The 19,776-nt window shown below is 37.7% G+C and overlaps 1 protein-coding gene across 2 annotated transcripts in view; it reads left to right on the top strand.

Moving 5' to 3' along the window:
• KLHL20 (kelch like family member 20) overlaps window positions 1-19,776 on the top strand; it is a 66,186-nt gene that overhangs the window by 31,114 nt on the left and 15,296 nt on the right. For both annotated transcript variants that reach the window (XM_032318190.1, XM_032318191.1), the window contains 4 exons: window positions 3,805-3,963; window positions 4,717-4,811; window positions 8,018-8,133; window positions 17,771-17,954. In XM_032318190.1, coding sequence (XP_032174081.1) covers window positions 3,805-3,963; window positions 4,717-4,811; window positions 8,018-8,133; window positions 17,771-17,954 — 554 coding nt within the window. The remainder of the gene's footprint in view (window positions 1-3,804; window positions 3,964-4,716; window positions 4,812-8,017; window positions 8,134-17,770; window positions 17,955-19,776) is intronic.

Here is a 19,776-nt window from a genome sequence, read left to right as displayed (position 1 = left end):
AGAGCTCTCTCATTAATTCAGATATGGAAAAATTTAATAAAATATTAATAAATTGATTCCACTTAAATATAAAAAGTGGAATACACCACGACTAAATGGAATTCATACCTCACTAAAGTTAATAGAGTTAGTTTCTCATTTAAAGTAATCTAACTACTTCATACACTTTTTAAAAATAGATTTGACTCTTAATTTCATCCCACTATTTTCACATGTCAAAATCCACTCTCTAAAACTAAAGATTTGCCAGCACTGAGAATTTCCAAAATAATTTGCCAGAGTCACTGGACCCCATATTAAGAATTGCCGGCTTTTAGGATGATGGTAATATTTTGTATCTTGATTGAGATCATGGTTACATGAATACACTGTTCAAAACTGATTGATCTGTACACTTAAAATAAATAAGGTTGATTTTTAAAAATTTCCTGCCTTAACCATAGCTTGTGTTTTGGATCTAAAGTAGTAGCAAATGTCTGAAGAATATCCTTAATAGTACAGAAAGTTTTAGAATCCCTTCCAGTTCTAACTGGGCCTCTCAAGTAAACCTGATATATACCATAATGAAATCCCCTTGTTCATGGACTAAAATGCACTAGTTTGTTCACTAGTTCTGTGCAGATAGAAAAATTGTCACCATTTGGGGCTTAACACGTGACTCATTTAAGTTATTCTCTAACTTAAAACTATATTTAATTTCCTTCTATTTCATTAGACCTAGCTTAATTCATACAATGTTATTTTTGTCCATAAACATGAATTTAAAAATTGTCTTTCAACATTAAGTTCACCATTCACTTCTAGATGACTTTGCTTATTCACTCTTGTTGCTTTGAGCTTTATTCATTCTTCAAATTGCATCTGTATTCATCTGAAGAAACTAAAAGTAAGCTCATTACCAAAATAGTGTGGGACTTAAAATTCAGATCTCCTATGAACTTTTACTTAAAACAGATACTTTAAAGAATTATTTTCTTGGGGCGCCTGGGTGGCTCCGTTGGTTAAATGGCGGCCTTTAGCTCACGTCATGATCTCAGGCTCCCTGCTTAGTAGGAAGTCTCTTCTCCCACTGTCCCTCCCTGCTACTCGTGCCTGTGCGTTCTCTCCCTTCTCTCTCTGTCAAAAAAAAAATCTTAAAAAAAAAAAAGCAATTATTTTCTTAAATTGGTTGTTTGGTCAAGGATAGACTTCAGTGCTAGATTTGCTTTAATCGTGAGCATTAGTATCTTTTTCCTCTTGGTGGAAAAAGGAGAAGTGACAATATAACCAGACTTTGTTTATCAAAAGTATTATTTTTACTCTTTGCTAAGTGCCAAATATTTTCTCACACAGATTTTCATGTTTTCTTGCCATTTAGTGTTTCCAGTAGGTGACTAGTGAATATAATACTGATTTATTCATAAACTTTAAATTTGGTGATCATTGGTTTATAAGTTGGGAAAAAGGATTTATACTTCAAACAAGATCCAAAAGAATGCTAAGGTGCTTCACAGAGATATATGATACCACCTTTGTGTTTAAGAGATCAGAGTGAAAATATTCATTAGGGGAAAGTAAGATACAGCCATGGCTACAGTCTTCATGCTGTGAAGGCCAGCACACCTAATTTGGGGCCAGGCCCCGAATTTTGCTCTTGGTTTTATAACCCATCATGGGGTTATCAGATAAAAAACAGGGTGTCCAGTTTATGGGGCGCCTGGGTGGCTCAGTGGGTTAAAGCCTCTGCCTTTGGCTTAGTCATGATCCCAGGGTCCTGGGATCGAGCCCCACATCGGGTTCTCTGCTCAGCGGGGAGCCTGCTTCCTCCTCTCTCTGCCTACTTGTGATCTCTGTAAATAAATAAAATCTTAAAAAAATAACAACAACAGGTTGCCCAGTTTAAGTATAAATTTCAGATGAACAACAAGTAATTTTTTAGTGTAAGTATGTCCTTTGTTTGATTTACTAATTCTGACAACCCTGCCACAGAGGGTACCATGTGGTCGTTCTAACTACTGAGTTACCTGCGTGAGCAACCTCAGCTAAAATATGGAGGTAGCCTATTTAATTTTCTGACCTCCAGAAGGTTTCTCACTCAGACGATTTGAAAATTTGTGCCTATAAAAATTGTAGAGTTCATTAGTATTTTCTACTTTAAGTACAGCTGACCTTATGGCTCTCATGGTTTTGGAATTTACATTTTTTTTCTGCTGTACTTGGGAAAAAACATTCTTAATCAAATATTCAAATTGCTATGGCTTATCTCCTATCCTGCTAAATATTCTGACTTTTTGATCCTAAAAAAGCCCTCTTATAAGAGTACATCTTCTGGGGCGTCTGGGTGGTGGCTCAGTGGGTTAAGTCTCTGCCTTCGGCCCAGGTCATGATCTCAGGGTCCTGGGATTGAGCCCTGAGTCGGGCTCTCTGCTCGCTTCCCCTCCTCTCTCCGCCTGCTGCTCTGCCTACTTGTGATCTCTCTCCCTCTATCAAATAAATAAATAAAATCTTTAAAAAGAAAAAAAAGAGTACATCTTTGGCATTAGAGGTTACACAGTAGGAATTAGAGCTCACACAGTAGGAATTAGAGCTCTTAATGGTATCCTTCCTGCACTAATAAATAACAGACATGACAGGTAGCACAGTTGTCTGAATGGGAGAACCGACCACATGGAGTGTAGCAGTCCTGTTTCCCTCCCTCCTCCACCTTGTGCCCTGCCCCCTTCTACCCTACATACCAATGACAAGATTTACAAGATCTTGGGATTTGTGGCTGGACTGCACAACAAGGTAATATCCTTGTTGCCATTTCATCCCCATGGTTGCTCCTCAGAGTGGTTTGATACTCACAGGTTTTCATGGGTCTAATGCTCTCCTCAGTATATTCGTTCTTGCTTGCAGAATTGCTAATACCCACATCCTTTTTTTTTTTTTTTTTTAAACTGGCGCCTTTGTGTTTCTGCCCCAGATATTGCTCCTTCAGCTACTAATCTTCCTCTGAAAGCTTCCTCTGATTTTTTTTGTATGCCTCATATTTCTGGAGTTATAATTTGGTGTAGTTTAGTTTATTTTGAATGTAAACTTATATTTTGATACTTCATTATAGAAAAACAGACTTCCTTTTTTTAAATAGCTTGAATCACAAATTATTATTTTTCCTCGATTTTAATTATGTCCTTGGTATTCTCCTTTGTTCCCCTTTTTTTAATAAACTTTATTTTTTAAAAAGATTTTATTTATTTTAGAGTGAAAGAAAGTACACGGAGGGGAGGGGCAGAGAGAAAGGGAGAGAGAAACTTAGGCAGACTCTGTGCTGAGTATGGAACCCAATGCAGGTCTCAATCTCACGACCCTGAGATCACACCACCCACAAATCCCTACACTTTATTTTTTTAGAGCAGTTTTAAGTTCATGGCAAAATGGAGCAGAAAGTTCAGAGTTCCCATGTACCCCAATTACATACACACTGTTATCAATATTCTGTACCAGAGAGGTATGTGTGTTACAACTGATGAACCTGCATTCACATGTTATCATCACCCAAAGTCCATAATTTAGAGTTCACTGTTGCTGTTATACGTTCTATGGGTTTTGACAAATGTGTCCATTATTGTAGTAATATAAGGGGTAGTTTCATTGTCCTAAAAGTCCTCCATGCTCTGCCTATCTTTGTTCCCTTTTCAAATTTTTTTTCTTCTCTGGTACTCTTTTGAACGCAGCTCCATTATGAAATAGAGCTTTGTCCCATAACCCTGAAGAACAGTATCGAAACAGTACCTTAAATGTAGTCACAGGGTTTTTTCTTTATTCTTACCTAACTTTGAACAGGTGATGGAAAGTGAAGAGTTCATGTTGCTTCCAGCCAATCAGCTCATTGATATAATATCCAGTGATGAACTAAATGTTCGCAGTGAAGAACAGGTGTTCAATGCGGTGATGGCCTGGGTCAAATATAGTATTCAAGAAAGACGTCCTCAGTTACCCCAGGTATGACGGAAACGTTTCTCCACGTAACTATCTTTTTTGTAGTGGATGAAATAGTATATATTTGACTTGCAAAAAAGAAACAGTTGTCACTGTCCCTTATGTTAGACTGTAACAGAGATCATCTGTCTCCCAATAAATCATTAGATAGTGTTTAGAAACATTTTAAGTGTTTATCACTATGTACTTTTGCTCCTTGGCTTCCTCTCTATTTTGCCTCAGCTCTAGGTTAGGGTATAGGACAAGTCAGAACCCAAATGGTACTAAAGGAACAAGAGAAAGCAAGCATGGCAGTTACCCTGTTTCCCATCCCAATGTGGCTTGGAAATCACATGTTGAAGAGTACAGGGATGATATGGGCCATAAGTGGTCACTGGATGAAATGTTTAAAGTTTTTGTTACTATGACTATATTTTTAGCAATTTAATAGGATATTCTTCCAGATTGTTATAGTTCAGTTATATAAGGTAATTATAAAAGAGCTTATAACATATTGCTGAAAGCTCAAAATAGCATTCTAAATCGATATTAGTATGCTTTCAATTTTCTGGTTATTCTGATTACTGAAATGGTAAAATAAATTTAGGTTTAGTATTTGTGCCTTCCCTCCCTCTTTTTTATTTATTAATTAAATCAAATTAATTCAGTTAGATCCCCAAACAATTAAAAACACAGTATGGGAACATGGGTTATGTATTCTCTTAAATACCCTGCAAGTGGGAGCTCGCGCCTTTAACAGTATTTATTACCTCTTAGGTGCTGCAGCACGTTCGTCTGCCTTTGCTTAGTCCCAAGTTCCTGGTGGGCACCGTAGGCTCTGATCCCCTCATCAAAAGTGATGAAGAATGCAGGTATGAGTGGCTCTGGGTGGCAAAAATCAGCAATGAGTGTTCCTGTTTTCTCCTAATTTCCTTATTTGTGTTGCTTCCTAAATATTTGTATTTCTTAGTGCTGACACCAGGGCAGTATTTAACAGGTTTTTCTTCTGGGTTAGGGTCAAGAGGAGGAGATGAAAGAAGAGAGAACTGAGCTTCCAGGATTCCATTCCATTAGTTTTTATGTATGATGCTAATTGGTGTAGAAGTGGCAATAAAGAGTAGATTTCTAAGGTTTTAATGCAAGCTTGAATTTGAAGAGGCAATTCTCTGCTAATTTATGTTTTTCTTGAGATAAATAATGTTGTTGATTCTTGTCAGAAAGTGTCAGGAGCACTTTATCATTCTATCACATAGGCCTGCCTAGGGAATAGGACCAGCTTTGCTTTCTGCGGGTGTGGACAGAGTCAAAGGACTACTCCTCACACAGCTGTGGAAGGGGTTCCACTAGAGGTTGGTGGAGTAGTTTCATAATGTATTTTGACTGAAAAAAACTCTGAACACTTTTATAATACAAACAAGATAGCTCTTTTATTGGGCTATTTCTATAAAATAGACATGATGTAAAAATTACTTTTACCAATATGATAGGTTTTAAGATTTAGAATCCAGTCAGACCGTACGGTGTTTTTAACCATTCCCCGCCCCCACCAGCATGTTCTATATATAAAAATGAAAGAGCAAGTCAATACTCAGAACTCCTTAAACTGTATTGACCTTTGAGTCTCCCTTAGTGACTAAAGAAACTTGCTCTAGTAAGAAATCCCTAGAACAGAGGTAGAACATGCAGAATCATTTGTCTTTCTTCTGTAATCTGAAGCCTGTCCCTTTAACAAGGTATGTCAGAGGGGATTTAGATATTTGTCTCTTCAATTTAAAAAGCAGACAGATGGCAATTAATTCCCTCAAATATTTACAATAGCAGAAGGAAAACCGCATGAATTATAGATTCAAAATCTGAAGAAACAATGCAAAGTGCCCCTCCCCCATAAAACATAAATCAGATTGTACTGATTCTGATGCACAAAGTAAAGGTACTTCCAAAGTCACTTTTTTTTTTTTTTAAAGATTTTATTTATTTATTTGACAGACAGAGATCACAAGTAGGCAGAGAGGCAGGCAGAGAGAGAGGGGAAGCAGGCTCCCTGCCGAGCAGAGAGCCCGATGTGGGGCTCGATCCCAGGACCCCGGGATCATGACCTGGGCCGAAGGCAGAGGCTTTAACCCACTGAGCCACCCAGGTGCCCCCAAAGTCACTTTTAAAAGAAGCTCTTTCCTGAAATCGGAGTGGGAGACAAACCATGAGAGACTGTGGACTCTGAGAAACAAGCTGAGGGTGTTGGAGGGGAGGGGGTGGCGGGATAGGTGGGTCTGGTGGTGGGTATTATGGAGGGCACGTATTACATGGAGCACTGGGTGTGGTGCATGAACAATGAATGCTGGAACACTGAAAAGAAATAAAATGAAATGAAATGAAATGACATGAAATGACATGAAATGGGGGGGGGGGAGTTTTTAAAAAAAAAGAAGCCCTTTCCTAATATCCTGACCTCATGACATTTATTAGTTGTGAGACCTTAAGCAAGTTACTTTAACCTCTTTCTCCTATAATATCTTCATCTGTAAAGTAGGATGACAATAGTACTTACTCCATCAGGTTGCAGTGGGGATTGGCAAGTTAATACGTATTAAGCCCTTAAAACAGGGACTGACGCATAGCTGTAAGTGTTCTTGTTCTTACTGTTAATTTGGGGTTGGCTTGCTAAGTATTAGCTCTATAGTACTCCTTCTGGGAATTCCTGAGCACTCAATTAAAAACCAGCTATTGGGGGCGCCTGGGTGGCTCAGTGGGTTAAAGCCTCTGCCTTGGGCTTGGGTCATGATTCCAGGGTCCTGGGATCAAGCCCCGCATCGGGCTCTCTGCTCGGCAGGGAGCCTGCTTCCCCTCTCTCTCTGCCTGCCTCTCTGCCTACTTGTGATCTCGTCTGTCAAATAAATAAATAAAATCAAAAAAAGAAAAAAAAAACAGCTATTAGGGGATCACAATCCTTGTGTTTAAGGCTGAGGAAGCTTGAAAAAGCTCTTGGTCATCAGGTTGGGATTTGCAGGGCAGGGGTTGTTGGTTTTTTGGAAGAGTCTTATCAAAATCATATATTAGAAGTGCATTATTGGGTCATGCTTGGGACTGGTCCTGCAGGAATGAATTACTCTTTGTAACAGAAAAAGCTAGAGAAATGAAAATATATTTTAGGAAACACTTCCAAAGTTGAGAAAGAATAGAATAAGAGATTGAATTTGCACTGATTAGGCACTGAATAAGTCGGAGGATTCAAGTGAGTGGAGTACATACATGAATGGTTTGTATTAGGATATTGTATTCAACAAGTATAATTACTAGGATCTTCTCAGAAAGTACCTTAATAGGCAGAAAAAAAAATTTGTTCATCCTCAGTAGACTTGTTGAGAGCAAACCATTTCATATGGTACTGGGTAACAACTTAATTATTATTTTTTTTTTAAAGATTTTATTTATTTGACAGAGAGAGAGAAATCACAAGTAGGCAGAGAGGCAGGCAGAGAGAGGGGAGAAAGCAGGTTCCCTGCGGAGCAGAGAGCCCGACGCGGGGCTCGATCCCAGGACCCTGGGATCACGACCTGAGCTGAAGGCAGAGGCTTTAACCCACTGAGCCACCCAGGTGCCCCTAACAACTTAATTATTAAATGACAATATAGTTTTTCTTTTTAGCAATCCAGTTTTTGACATAGTTATATTGTTTAATTACAATAACAAATATCTAGTGCCAGAGCTGATGTATTGCTTTGCCAGTATTCTCCAGAATCTAGTAAAATTCATTAGAAAGCAATAACTATGCAGGCTGGTAATTGAGTTGTAAGTTTTAGTTTCCTGTAAGTTGTTGTTGGCCCCAAGCATATTAAGTTTTAGGCTAAATTTTATACTAAGATAAGAAGTCATGATGGAAATACCAGTCAATTTACAACTCATAGTGTGACTGGCATCATTTCTCTTGTATTTGTGACTTTTTAAATATTGGCTGGCATTCATGATTTGGTTTGATTTATGCTTGTTCCCCTTTGCCAACTTACATATTCCTAAACCATATTGGGATTTGACTAACAATGTTATTTAGACATTTGGAATAAAGGCAAAATTTCCTCCACAGAGACTTGGTAGATGAAGCTAAAAACTATCTCCTATTGCCTCAAGAACGACCACTAATGCAAGGACCAAGGACAAGACCACGGAAACCTATTCGATGTGGAGAAGTACTCTTTGCAGGTTTGGGACTTACTGTACTATGACTAAACTGAATACTTTCCCACATGTTAAACTGTCACTTGATCTATGCTTGGACAACTGTGATATCCACTGTCATAAGAAACACATAATAAGTTACCTTGTAGCTTGACTGTTAACTCATGATCCAACACTGGTATGCTCTGAGAGTGCTCTATTTTATGTAAGTCTAAAAATGTCATGCAAAGGATGTTTTGTTAAAATGAGTCATATGCATTAATTTTATACCAGTGTGCAAGACACCTCATAATTATCTAGAACTGTCAAAAAACATTACATTAAACAGTTACATGCTTTCCTAGCTCTGTTGAGCTAGACTGAGCCCAAGACAACCTGCTCTATCATTTTGCTCCTACTCTCTGTTCCTAAATCTCTTGAGAATTTTCAGCCTCAGATGTTTCCCTTCCATCCATGTAAATTCAGCTACCTCTCTCACTTGAACAGTCAGACTACTTCTTACTAGTTCTTTCTTAGTCCATTTGGGCTACTCTAACAGAAACCCAGGAACTGGGTAGTTATAAACATAAATTTATTTCTCACAGTTCTGGAGGCTGGGAAGTCCAAGATAAGTCATCAGCAGATTCTGTGTCTCATGAGGGCCCACTTGATTCTTCGTGGAAGGTTGTCTTCTCGTCTTTTGGCTGTGTTCTTTCTCAGTGGTAGGGGCAAGGGAACTTTTTGAGTTCTCCTTTATAAGAACACTAATCCCATTCATGACCTAAGCACCTCACAAAGGCCCTAATACCATCACACTGGGGACTAGATTTCAACATACAAATTTTGATGGGGCATACAAACATTTAGTTTGTAGCAAGTTCTTTGAATATTTTTTCTAATTCTGATACATGGAGCTAGCCAGGATTTATTGTAGTATTTTTATTTTAATTCCCAACTATCTGTAACTCCATGGCTTTTTAGATGCAGGCATGCTTGGATTCTTTTGTCCAGTTTTATTTTTTATCTAGGTATCTATCTATTTATTTATTTTTATGTGAAGTGTCCTATTCCTTTTCAGCACGGAATTCTGTGCAATCTCTGGGGCATAGTATCCTTTTCCATCAGCCTAACCATTGTCTATCTTTTTCTTCCCAGTTTAATTTTCTGTTGGCTTGTGGAAATATATTTTCCCCTATATTTTTAGAAGAAGAGGCACGTTGATAGCTCATCCGGTTAAGTGTCTGACTCTTGGTTTCAGCTCAGGTTATGATCTCAGGGTCTTGAGATCAAGCTCCAAGTCAGGCCCGCAGTCATCATGGAGTCTGCTTGAGATTCTCTCTCCCCGGTCTCTTCCTCTCCCTCTGTCCCTCCCCCTGCTCTCTTTCTCTCAAAATAATCTTTTTAAAAAAGAAGAAAAATGGGATAATTTCTGTTTTGAGTTCTTTCTTTTTAAATTTTTTCATCTAAATTTCTTCTTGTAGAGGATATTGTAGTATTTCTTTTTTTATTTATTTGAAAGGGAGAGAGAGCGCACATCTGAGAACAGGGTAAGGGACAGAAGGAGAGGGAGAGAGAATCCCAAGTAGACTCTGAGCCCAGAGCCCGACATGGGGCTTGATCCTATGACCCATAAGACCATGACCTCAGCTGAAATCACAAGGTGGACACCTGACCAACTAGCCACCCAAGTGCCACCCACCCCTTTTTAATGATTTATTTATTTATTTGAGGGGCACCTGGGTGACTCAGTCAGTTAAGCATCTGCCTTTGGCTCATGATCCCAGGATCCTGGAATCAAGCCCCCATCAGGCTCTCTGCTCAGTGGGGAGCCTGCTGCTTCTTCCTCTGCCTGCCCCTCTGCCTATTTGTGCTTTCTCTGTCGGTCAAATAAATAATTTTATTTATTTGAGAAAGAGAGAGAGTAGTATTTCTTCAAGAAGAAAACTGATGCCAAGTTTTCTTTTTCTCCTTAATCCTCATCAGGTTTTTTTTTTCCTCTTTTGAAGGACTTTCTTCATTCTTGTTTAAATTTCAGACTTAATTATTAATTCACTATGCACTGAATTCTCCCATACTCCTAGTTGTCCATATGTCTCTGGTGTTATTAATAGATTTATCATTTGTATTAGCACTCTCATTTATTCCTGTGTCTTTCGTTCCTGTTTATGTGGGTTTATACAGACACTTGCATGCTCACACCTACGTCTTGCATCCTTGCCCCCACATACAGTCTTAGAGTTCCTCTTTCCCAATTTTGATATTTTATTTAAAAATTTTTTTTCAGGGCGCCTGGGTGGCTCAGTGGGTTAGGCCTCTACCTTCGGCTCAGGTCGTGATCTCAGGGTCTTGGAATCGAGTCCTGCATCGGGCTCTCTGCTCCGTGGAGAGCCTGCCTGCTTCCTCCTCCTCTCTCTGCCTGCCTCTCTGCCTACTTGTGATCGCTATCAAATAAATAAATAAAAATCTTTAAAAAAAAATTTTTTTTCTTTTCAATAGGCTCCACACTCAGCATAGGGCTTGAATTCACGAGCCTGAGATCAAGAGTTGCTTGCTGTACCCAACAGCCAGTCAGGCACCCCCTCTCTTTACTTTTTTTTTTTTAAGATTTTATTTATTTATTTGACACAGAGAGAGAGATCACAAGCAGGCAGACAGGCAAGCAGAGAGAGACGGGGGGTCGGGGGAAGCAGGCTCCCCACTGAGCAGAGAGCCTGATGCGGGGCTCGATCCCAGGACCCTGAGACCATGACCTGGGCTGAAGGCAGAGGCTTAACCCACTGAGCCACCTAGGCACTTCCTGCCGCCGCTGCCTTCTCAACTTTAAAAGTCAATTGTCTGTTTTTAAAATTAGATGCCTGCAAGATCTAATTATTTGCTACCTGTGGTTTCATGATGTATTGGTTTTAGGAATGTAGTAGTAGGGCCGTCTTTGTGGAGTTATGTTCATTATTATGAGCTCTATTAACTGTTTTGTATGGCTGACTGTTAGTTTTAATTCCCAGACTAGGGATGACAGTACAGTACTGTTTCATCAGCCTCAGAACATTCTGGCAATGATTAAGAACAAGATTAAGGTAGAAGGGAAGGTGACAGGAACTCAAACAAATGAAATAGAAGAGAACCTCCCTATGATGAAAAGCTAGAGGCTAAGCCAAATAGGCATATGGAAAGTATATTTCATGTCCAGGGTCCTCTCTGGGTTTGTTGGGGATACCAATCCAGTGGAACTAGACGAGGCATTCCTTTGGGAATGCTGAGAGACACTAATGTAGCTCCTTTAAATAGAAATTTTTTGTTTATTTGTTTTAAGATTGTATTTATTTATTTATTTGATAGAGAGGGAGAGAGAGATCTCAAGTAGGCAGAGATGTAGGCAGAGGGGGAAGGGGAAGCAAGTTCCCTGCTGAGCAGAGAGCCCGATGCAGGGCTCGATCCCAGGACCCTGAGATCACGACCTGAGCCAAGGGCAGAGGCTTAACCCACTGAGCCGCCCAGGTGGCCCTAAATAGAAATTTAAACTTGACTTCATTTAAGTTATTCAATAGCTGCCATCTTTATCCGCTGATTTCTACCATATTTTTCCAATGTGACCTGATTATTAATTGCCAGATGGCATGTTTCCAGTGTGTAACCATCTTCATGAAAATCTCATTTGCCTCTTTGATTAAATCATAGTATTGGGTGACTAGCTTGCTCAGTTAGTAAAGCATGTGACTCTTGATCTCAGGGTTGGGAGTTCAAGATCCACTTTGGGTATAGAAAAGAAAGAAAGTACCCTTTGAGCATCTGGCTGGCTCAGTTAATGTAGTATGGGACTCTTGGTCTCAGGGTTGTGGTTTTAAGCCCTTTGTTGAGTGTAGGGATTAGTTAAAAATAAAATCTTTTAAAAAAAAATCATGTTATTAATTAAACCACATTTTGTCTTCTTTAGAAGCCAGCTAAATTGGATCAATTTTATGATCTCAAATTCCTCCTAGTAATCACATAATTTCACATTGCTGATTGAATATCTGATTCCTTGACAATGTTGTTAATTATTTGAAGGCAAAGACCATTTCTAATATAGCTTTGTAGTTCCCGGATTGCCTAGCAATCTTGTCAGACTAGGCACTCAGTAAAGATTGATTGCTACAAAAAAAAAAAAAGAAAAAGATTCATTGTTTGCCGTTGATCCTGAGGAATACTAGTGAGAAATGAGCATCAACCCACCATGACTGATGGAAAAAGTACATGCCAGTAGCCTTAATGGATTACTAATATCACTTTGCATATGGAAGATAACCTATTTTTAAATGACACCTTTGGAGCACCTGGTTGTCTAAGTTGTTAAGCATCTGACTTCAGCTCAGGTCGTGATCTCAGGTTCCTGGGATTGGGCCCCACATCGGGCTCTACACTCAGCAGGGAGTCTGCTCTCACTCTGCCTCTGCCCCTCCCCCCACTAGAGCACACACACACTCTCTCTAAAATGAATGGATAAAATCTTTTAAAATAAATAAATAACACCTTTATTTTTCTGATAATATATATGTTTAAAATTTTGATTAACAGGGTGCCTGGGTGGATCAGCCGGTTGGGTGCCTGACTTTTCATTTTGGCTGAGGTCATGAGCTCATGATCATGAGATCAAACCTGGTGTGGAGCTTCACTGGAGGGGCAGAGCCTGCTTGGGATTCGCTCTCCCCCTCTCTGTCCCCCTTTCTGTCTGCCCCTCCCCCACACATGCCCATGCACACACATGCTCCCGCTCTCTTTCTCAAATAAATAAATAAGAAATTTTAATGAATAGAAAAATATAAAGAAGAGAAGTTAAATTATCTGCTATCTTTTTTTACACTATGAAGCTTTACATTTTCATTTGTAGAGAAAAGATATTAGGTCTTTTCCTTTACATTGCTTTGGTTTTTCCAGCTTTCTCTCTCTGTTTTCCAGATCTGAATATCATTCTTGAGTGATACTGTTCACTGTCATTATTTGACCTGTCTCTACTTTAGTAAAGCTTAATCTTCAATTTCTTTTGGTTTTTATTGCAATTTTGTTTTCATTATCTTTAGAATGCCACATTACCAATTCTCGCTTAACTTTAGAAAATTTAGCCTTCCTTTCTTCATCACTCTGTGGAAATAAACTCTGGAAACCTAAGATATAATCTTAGTAGTTTTTTACTCAGGAGCATTTTACTTCTCTTACTATATTCTGGCCTGTCCTCTTGTTTTCCATTAGACTTCTTGATATTTATCATTTTGAGTTCCTATTTTGTTTAGGTTTTGTTTTTTTTTTTTAAGTTTTCACTATTCAGTGATCCTCATTCCAAATACTTTCTAAAAGTTACCTTCTTTAAGGTAATGCTTTTTGACCAAATCTGTCTTTGAAGTAATTCTTTTTATTGTCAACATCTCACCCATATAAAACTACATGTTTCTTTAATTTTCAGCAATATTTTTTCTTAGGTACATTGCTTAACTCACATTGAGATTTCTCGTGGCAAGGACTTCCGTACACTTTATTTTGCTAAGTACAGCTTCTACTTAGCTTATAATAACTAGTTCTGTCCCAGCTATATCGTCACTTATTGCCTCAGAAATCATAATGCAGGTGAAGTTGCCCTGAGACAGTGGAATTGATCCTTTCCTTTTCTTGTTTCCTCAGGTCACAGGAAATTTTTAAATTTTCTTTCCTAAAGGCCTGTTTTTTCATTGGTATCAAATAACACAATTTATGAAGTGATAATAATTTGATTTGGAGCCAGATAATCCAAAAAAATTGGTTTTAATGGCTCCCATTATAAAATTATGCCCAAGTTTGGTGGTTAGGGTATTTGATTCGTCTTAAATGCTTATAACCCTCACATTTGCAGCCAAATTTTATTTTGGATTTTAAGATGTTTTCTCTGATACTGAAAATCCTGGCATATATCCTAGAACAGAATTAAAATTTAAGCAAATTAAGATACACAAACTTACTATGATTTAGTATTTTTTTAAATTAGTTAACATGAAGCGCAATATTGGTTTCTAGAGTAGAATTCAGTGATTCATCACTTACAAACAACACTCAGTGCTCATCACAAGTGCCTTCCTTAATACCCATCCCACATCTAACCCATCCCCCTTGCTGTGATTTAGTATTATTTGAATATTCTGATTTAAATGAAACCATAAGGGGCACCAGGGTGGCTTGGTTGTTAAGCATCTGCCTTCAGCTCAGGTCATGATCCTGGGGTCCTGGGATCGAGTCCCACATTGGGCTCCTTGCTTAGTAGGGAGCCTGCTTCTCCCTATGCCCTTCCCCCTGTTTGTGTTCCCTCTCTCACTGTCTCCCTGTCAAATAAATAAATAAAATCTATTTTATTTATAAATGAAACCATAAAAAATAAAATGTGTACAGCACATTGAGATTTGAAATACAGAAGTGAGTATTCACATCCATCTAGAAGATTAGGAACATTATAGAAACCATTATTTATCAAATATTTTGAGATTAAGGTATTCTTACTTAACTTCTTAAGCTCCAGAGTGTAGCTCTTATTTTGGATTGGAATAGAGATGATTTGAAAGAATAACAAATATATCTGGTATAACTACATTTTTTTTCCAGGTAGAACTCAGGTAGTACTCCAAGAAGCTCTGTGGAACTCGTTTTGAACCTGTCATTCTGGTTATGAAAAATGTAGTTTTTTCTAAAAGTTTTCTGACCTTAAATGTCATGTTGGATAATATAGAATTCAGTACAGATTGAAGATTAAGCAAAGTATTTTGTAGTGTGTATCATAAGAATTTTTGTATGATTTTTAGTCACAAGAGGACCTATTAAGAGACCATGAGTAGATAAGTCAAAAATCCCTTCCCCTATTAGAATAAAAACAAACCTAAGCTTCTGATTTATAGTTTTTTTAAAATATAATTAACATAGTGTTTTTTGCAAATATCTTCTCCCACTCTGTGGGTTGCCTCTTTGATTGACTGTTTCCTTTGCTGTGCAGAAGCTTTTGATCTTGATGAAGGCCCAAAAGTTCATTTTCACTTTTATTTCCTTTGCCTTTGGAGACATGTCTTGAAAGAAGTTGCTGTGGCCGATGTCAAAGAGGTTACTGCCTATGTTCTCCTCCAGGATTTTTATAGATTCCTGCCTCACATTGAGTCTTTTATCCATTTCAAGTTTATCTTTGTGTATGGTGTAAGAGAATGGCTCACATTTCATTCTTCTACACATAGCTCTCCAGTTTTCCCAGCACCATTTATTGAAGAGACTGTCTTTTTTCCACCGTATTATTTTTCCCTGCTTTGTCGAAGATTATTTGACCATAGAGTTGTGGGTCCATATCTGGACTCTCTACTCTGTTCCACTGGTCTATGTGTCTGTTTTTGTGCCACTACCATGCTGTCTTGGTGACCACAGCTTTGTCATAAACTTGAAATCAGGCAACATGATGCCTCCGGTTTTGTTTTTCTTTTTCAACATTTCCTTAGCAATTTGGGGTCTTCTCTGGTTCCATACAAATTTTAGGATTGTTTGTTCCAACACTTTGAAAAACATGGGTGAAATTTTGATTGGCTGATATCAAGATCTATAAAGAACTCCTCAAACTCAATACTCAAAAAACAGATTATCACGTCAAAAAATGGACAGAAAACATGAACAGACACTTCTCCAAAGAAGACATACAAATCGCTAACGGACACATGAAAAAATGTTCATCATTATTAGCCATCAGGGAGATTCAAATCAAAACCACATTGAGATACCATCTTACAACAGTTAGAATGGCCAAAATTAACAAGACAAGAAACAACAAGTGTTGGAGAGGATATGGAGAAAGGGGAACCCTCTTACACTGTTGGTGGGAATGCAAGTTGGTGCAGCCACTTTGGAAAACAGTGTGGAGATTCCTTAACTTAAAAATAGAGCTACCCCATGCTCCTGCAATTGCACGACTGGGTATTTACCCCAAAGATACAGATGTAGTGAAAAGAAGGGCCATATATACCCCAATGTTCATAGCACCAATGGCCAAATTCATCAAACTGTAGAAAGAGCCAAGATGCCCTTCAACAAATGAATGGATAAAGAAGATATGATCCATATGTACAATGGAATAATACACCTCCATCACATAGGATGAATACTCAACTTTTGTATGAACATAGACTGGACTGGAAGAGATTATGCTGAGTGAAATAAGTCAAACAGAGAAAGTCAATTATCATGTAGTTTCACTTACGTGTGAAGCGTAAGAAATAACATGGAGGACATTAGGAGAAGGAAAGGAAAAATGAATTGGGGTAAATCAGAAGGGGAGATGAAACATGAGAGACCGTGGACTCTGAGAAACAAACTGAGGGTTTTGGAGGGAAGAGGAGTGTGGGAATAGGGGAGCCTGGTGGTGGGTATTAAGGAGGGCACATATTGCATGGAGCACTGGATGTGGTGCATAAACAATGAAAATTGGAATACTAAAAAAATAAAACTTTAAAAAAGTATAATTACCATATAGTATCTTGTTAGTTTGAGGTATACATCATAGTGATTTCATATTTTTTGCATTACAAAATAATCCTTGTTACCATGTATCACCACCAAATGTATTACAGTATTATTGCTGTATTCCTTCTGCTACACCCAATGACTAATTCATTTTAAATTGGAAATTTGTACCTCTTAATCCCCTTTACCTATTTCAGCCACTCCATAAACCTTCCTTGCTCTGGTAACCAATAGTTTGTTTCCTATATCTTTGAGTTTATTTCTGTTTTGTTTTGTTTGTTTTATTTTTTAGATTCCACCTAAGTGAAATTGTATTCTGTTTGTTTTTCTGTGACTGACTTATGTCACTTAGTTGGATCCCTCTAGATTCAACTATATTGTTGCAAATGGCAAGATTTCCTTCTTTCTTTTTTATGGCTGAGTAATTTTCAGTTGTATATATGTGATACATACCTATTCATTTATCAGTAGATACTTAGGTTGCTTTCATATCTTGCTATTGTAAATAATGCCACATTGAACATTGGGGTTCATCTATCTATTTGAATTGGTGTTTTCATTTTCTTTGGATAAATATCCTGAAGTGGGATTGCTGGATTGTACGGTAGTTCTGTTTTCAATTTTTTGAGGAGCCTCCATACTCTTTTCCAGAGGGGCTGTACCAGTTTGCATTTCCACTAGTATTAGAGGAATACATGCCAGTGTCTGAGGATGCCCTTTTCACCGTATCACCGATGTTTGTTATTTTTTGTCCAGTTCTAGTTCTTTCAGTTTCCAATAACGAATTACATTTATGTAGTGTTTTATTCTTTAGAAAGCAGTTTCGTGTGTATAGTATTTCACTTTTAGTTTTTATTCCTTATTTTGCAAATAAGGTAGTTTACAAGATAGTCCCAAGTTCATATTGCTTAATAGAGGTAACAGTCAGACCCCAGTTTCCTCCCTAAATAAAGTGCTCGATCAATTAAATGCCACATTACTTCTCAGTCTGATTTAAGTTAGTGTCCTTGCCCTTCTCTGTAAAATGGACCTAATACTAACTTATTTAGAAAATTAAAGTTATAACAACCCTAGTAGAATAAGTAGAAGTCATAACTTATGTTTTGACCTGCTTCTAGAGATAATTGGTTTTGCAGTGAGTGATACCTTCTGTGCTTTAGGACAGGTATTCTCCTGACCACTTCTATTACTTCCCCAGTCGGTGGCTGGTGCAGTGGAGATGCCATTTCTAGTGTTGAAAGATACGATCCACAGACCAACGAATGGCGAATGGTAGCTTCAATGAGCAAAAGGCGATGTGGAGTTGGGGTCAGTGTTCTTGATGACCTGCTTTATGCAGTAGGAGGCCATGATGGATCTTCTTATCTCAATAGTGTTGAAAGGTAAGGTCAATTTGAATTTTTTTTAATTGAGATGTTAACTAGGAAACAAATGTGATTGCTGCTTTACTGTTACATCTGTGACTCTAGTTGGCTACCTTGACCCCTTAGCATGACATATAAGTCCTTCATAATGTAACCTCGACCTGACCTATTTTTGCAGTCTCCCCCAGCCACACCACTATTCCCCAGTGCTACTCCAGATCCACCAAATTGCCTGTGTTTCCTTGGACACATTAAACTCTTTTATTGCTCTTTGCCTACCCGTATGCATGCTGTTCTTTCTTCCCTGGAATATCTCTTCAAGACTCAAATATTATTTCCTATATAAAGCCTTCTCCGACACCACGCAATTAGTTACTCATCCCTCTGCCTTTTTGTAAGTATTTTGAACATACTTGTACATATCTGATTGGCTATCATTGTTAAAATGTCTTTTCCCTTATCTGTTACCATGCCTGGCACATTAGAATCCTACAATAATTGTTCTAGTTTCTTGCTTTCATATACCCTTCTTCATTCAACTGTGTTGATTTACAGTGATTCTTAACATATCTGTGACATCCTGCAGCATGGAAAGATCTAGATTGTATAGCTGAAATATAAAACAGGGATCAGCTCCATAGAAGCTAAAAAAAAAAAAAAAACACACACTTAAAAATAAATTGAGTTAGAGGTTCCTGGGTGGCTCAGTTGGTAGACCATGCAACTCTTGATCTCAAGGTTGTGAATTCAAGCCCCACATTGGGCATAGAGCCTACTTAAAAAAGTTGAAAATATAAAAATTTTAAAAAATGAAAATGATTAAATATTTACAGCTTAATAACAATTAAGCCCAAATATATCAAAATGTGTGGACTGCAACTAAGGTGTATTTATAGTGCATTTTAACTTAATATACATTCATTTGAAAATAAGAAAGATGAGAAAATAAATCATGCTTTTAAATTATGAGGTTATAAAAAGAACAACAAAACCCAAGAAAATAGAAGGAAAAGAAAAAATAGAAAAAAACAATAAGTTAATTAAATTGGAAACAAATAAAATTAATGTAATTACACAAAGAGAAATTTGATAGTTTTTTTGACAGCATTTTTTTAAATTGAAAATGACTCTACCCTGTGCCCCATGATTCTAGTTGTCATTGTCTATTTGCTCAGGGAAAAATATACAAGGGCAGTCACTGTTTTTAATAGCAAAATGTCAGACACAATGTAAGGATACATCAACAGAAATATGTAATGGCACACACAATTAAAAAAAATCTAGAATATTATCTATTAGCGTAGATAGATCTCAGAAGTACGTTGAGTAAAAAAGCTATGACTACTTCAGTATTATTTATGTAAAGAAAACATACTTGCATATAAATATACCTTTTTAAGTATTTTACTGGGGCACCGGGGTGGCTCAGTGAGTTAAAGCCTCTGCCTTCGGCTCAGGTCATGACCTCAGGGTCCTGAGATCGAGCCCCGCATCAGGCTCTCTTCTCAGCAGGGAGCCTGCTTCCCCTTCTCTCTCTGCCTGCCTCTCTGCCTACTTGTGATTTCTGTCAAATAAATAAATAAAATCTTTTAAAAAAAATAAATATTTTTAATTATTAATAAATAAATTTACTGGTAAGTATTGAAGGACATACACCAAGTCACAATGGGGAGAGACCAGAAATTAGTGGAACTCAAAGGAAAATTTAGCTTTAGCTGTAACATTCTGAAAAAAGTTTTAAAGAAAATATATTCATACGTAATTTGTATGAGTAAAAATTAAGTTTAAAAAATAAAACCTAAATTAGCTTTTCATATGCTTTTGTTATTAATTAGTCCAT

This window comes from Mustela erminea, chromosome 17, assembly GCF_009829155.1.
Source record: "Mustela erminea isolate mMusErm1 chromosome 17, mMusErm1.Pri, whole genome shotgun sequence".
Lineage (NCBI taxonomy): Eukaryota > Metazoa > Chordata > Mammalia > Carnivora > Mustelidae > Mustela > Mustela erminea.
This window is presented reverse-complemented; position numbering and strand designations above follow the sequence as displayed.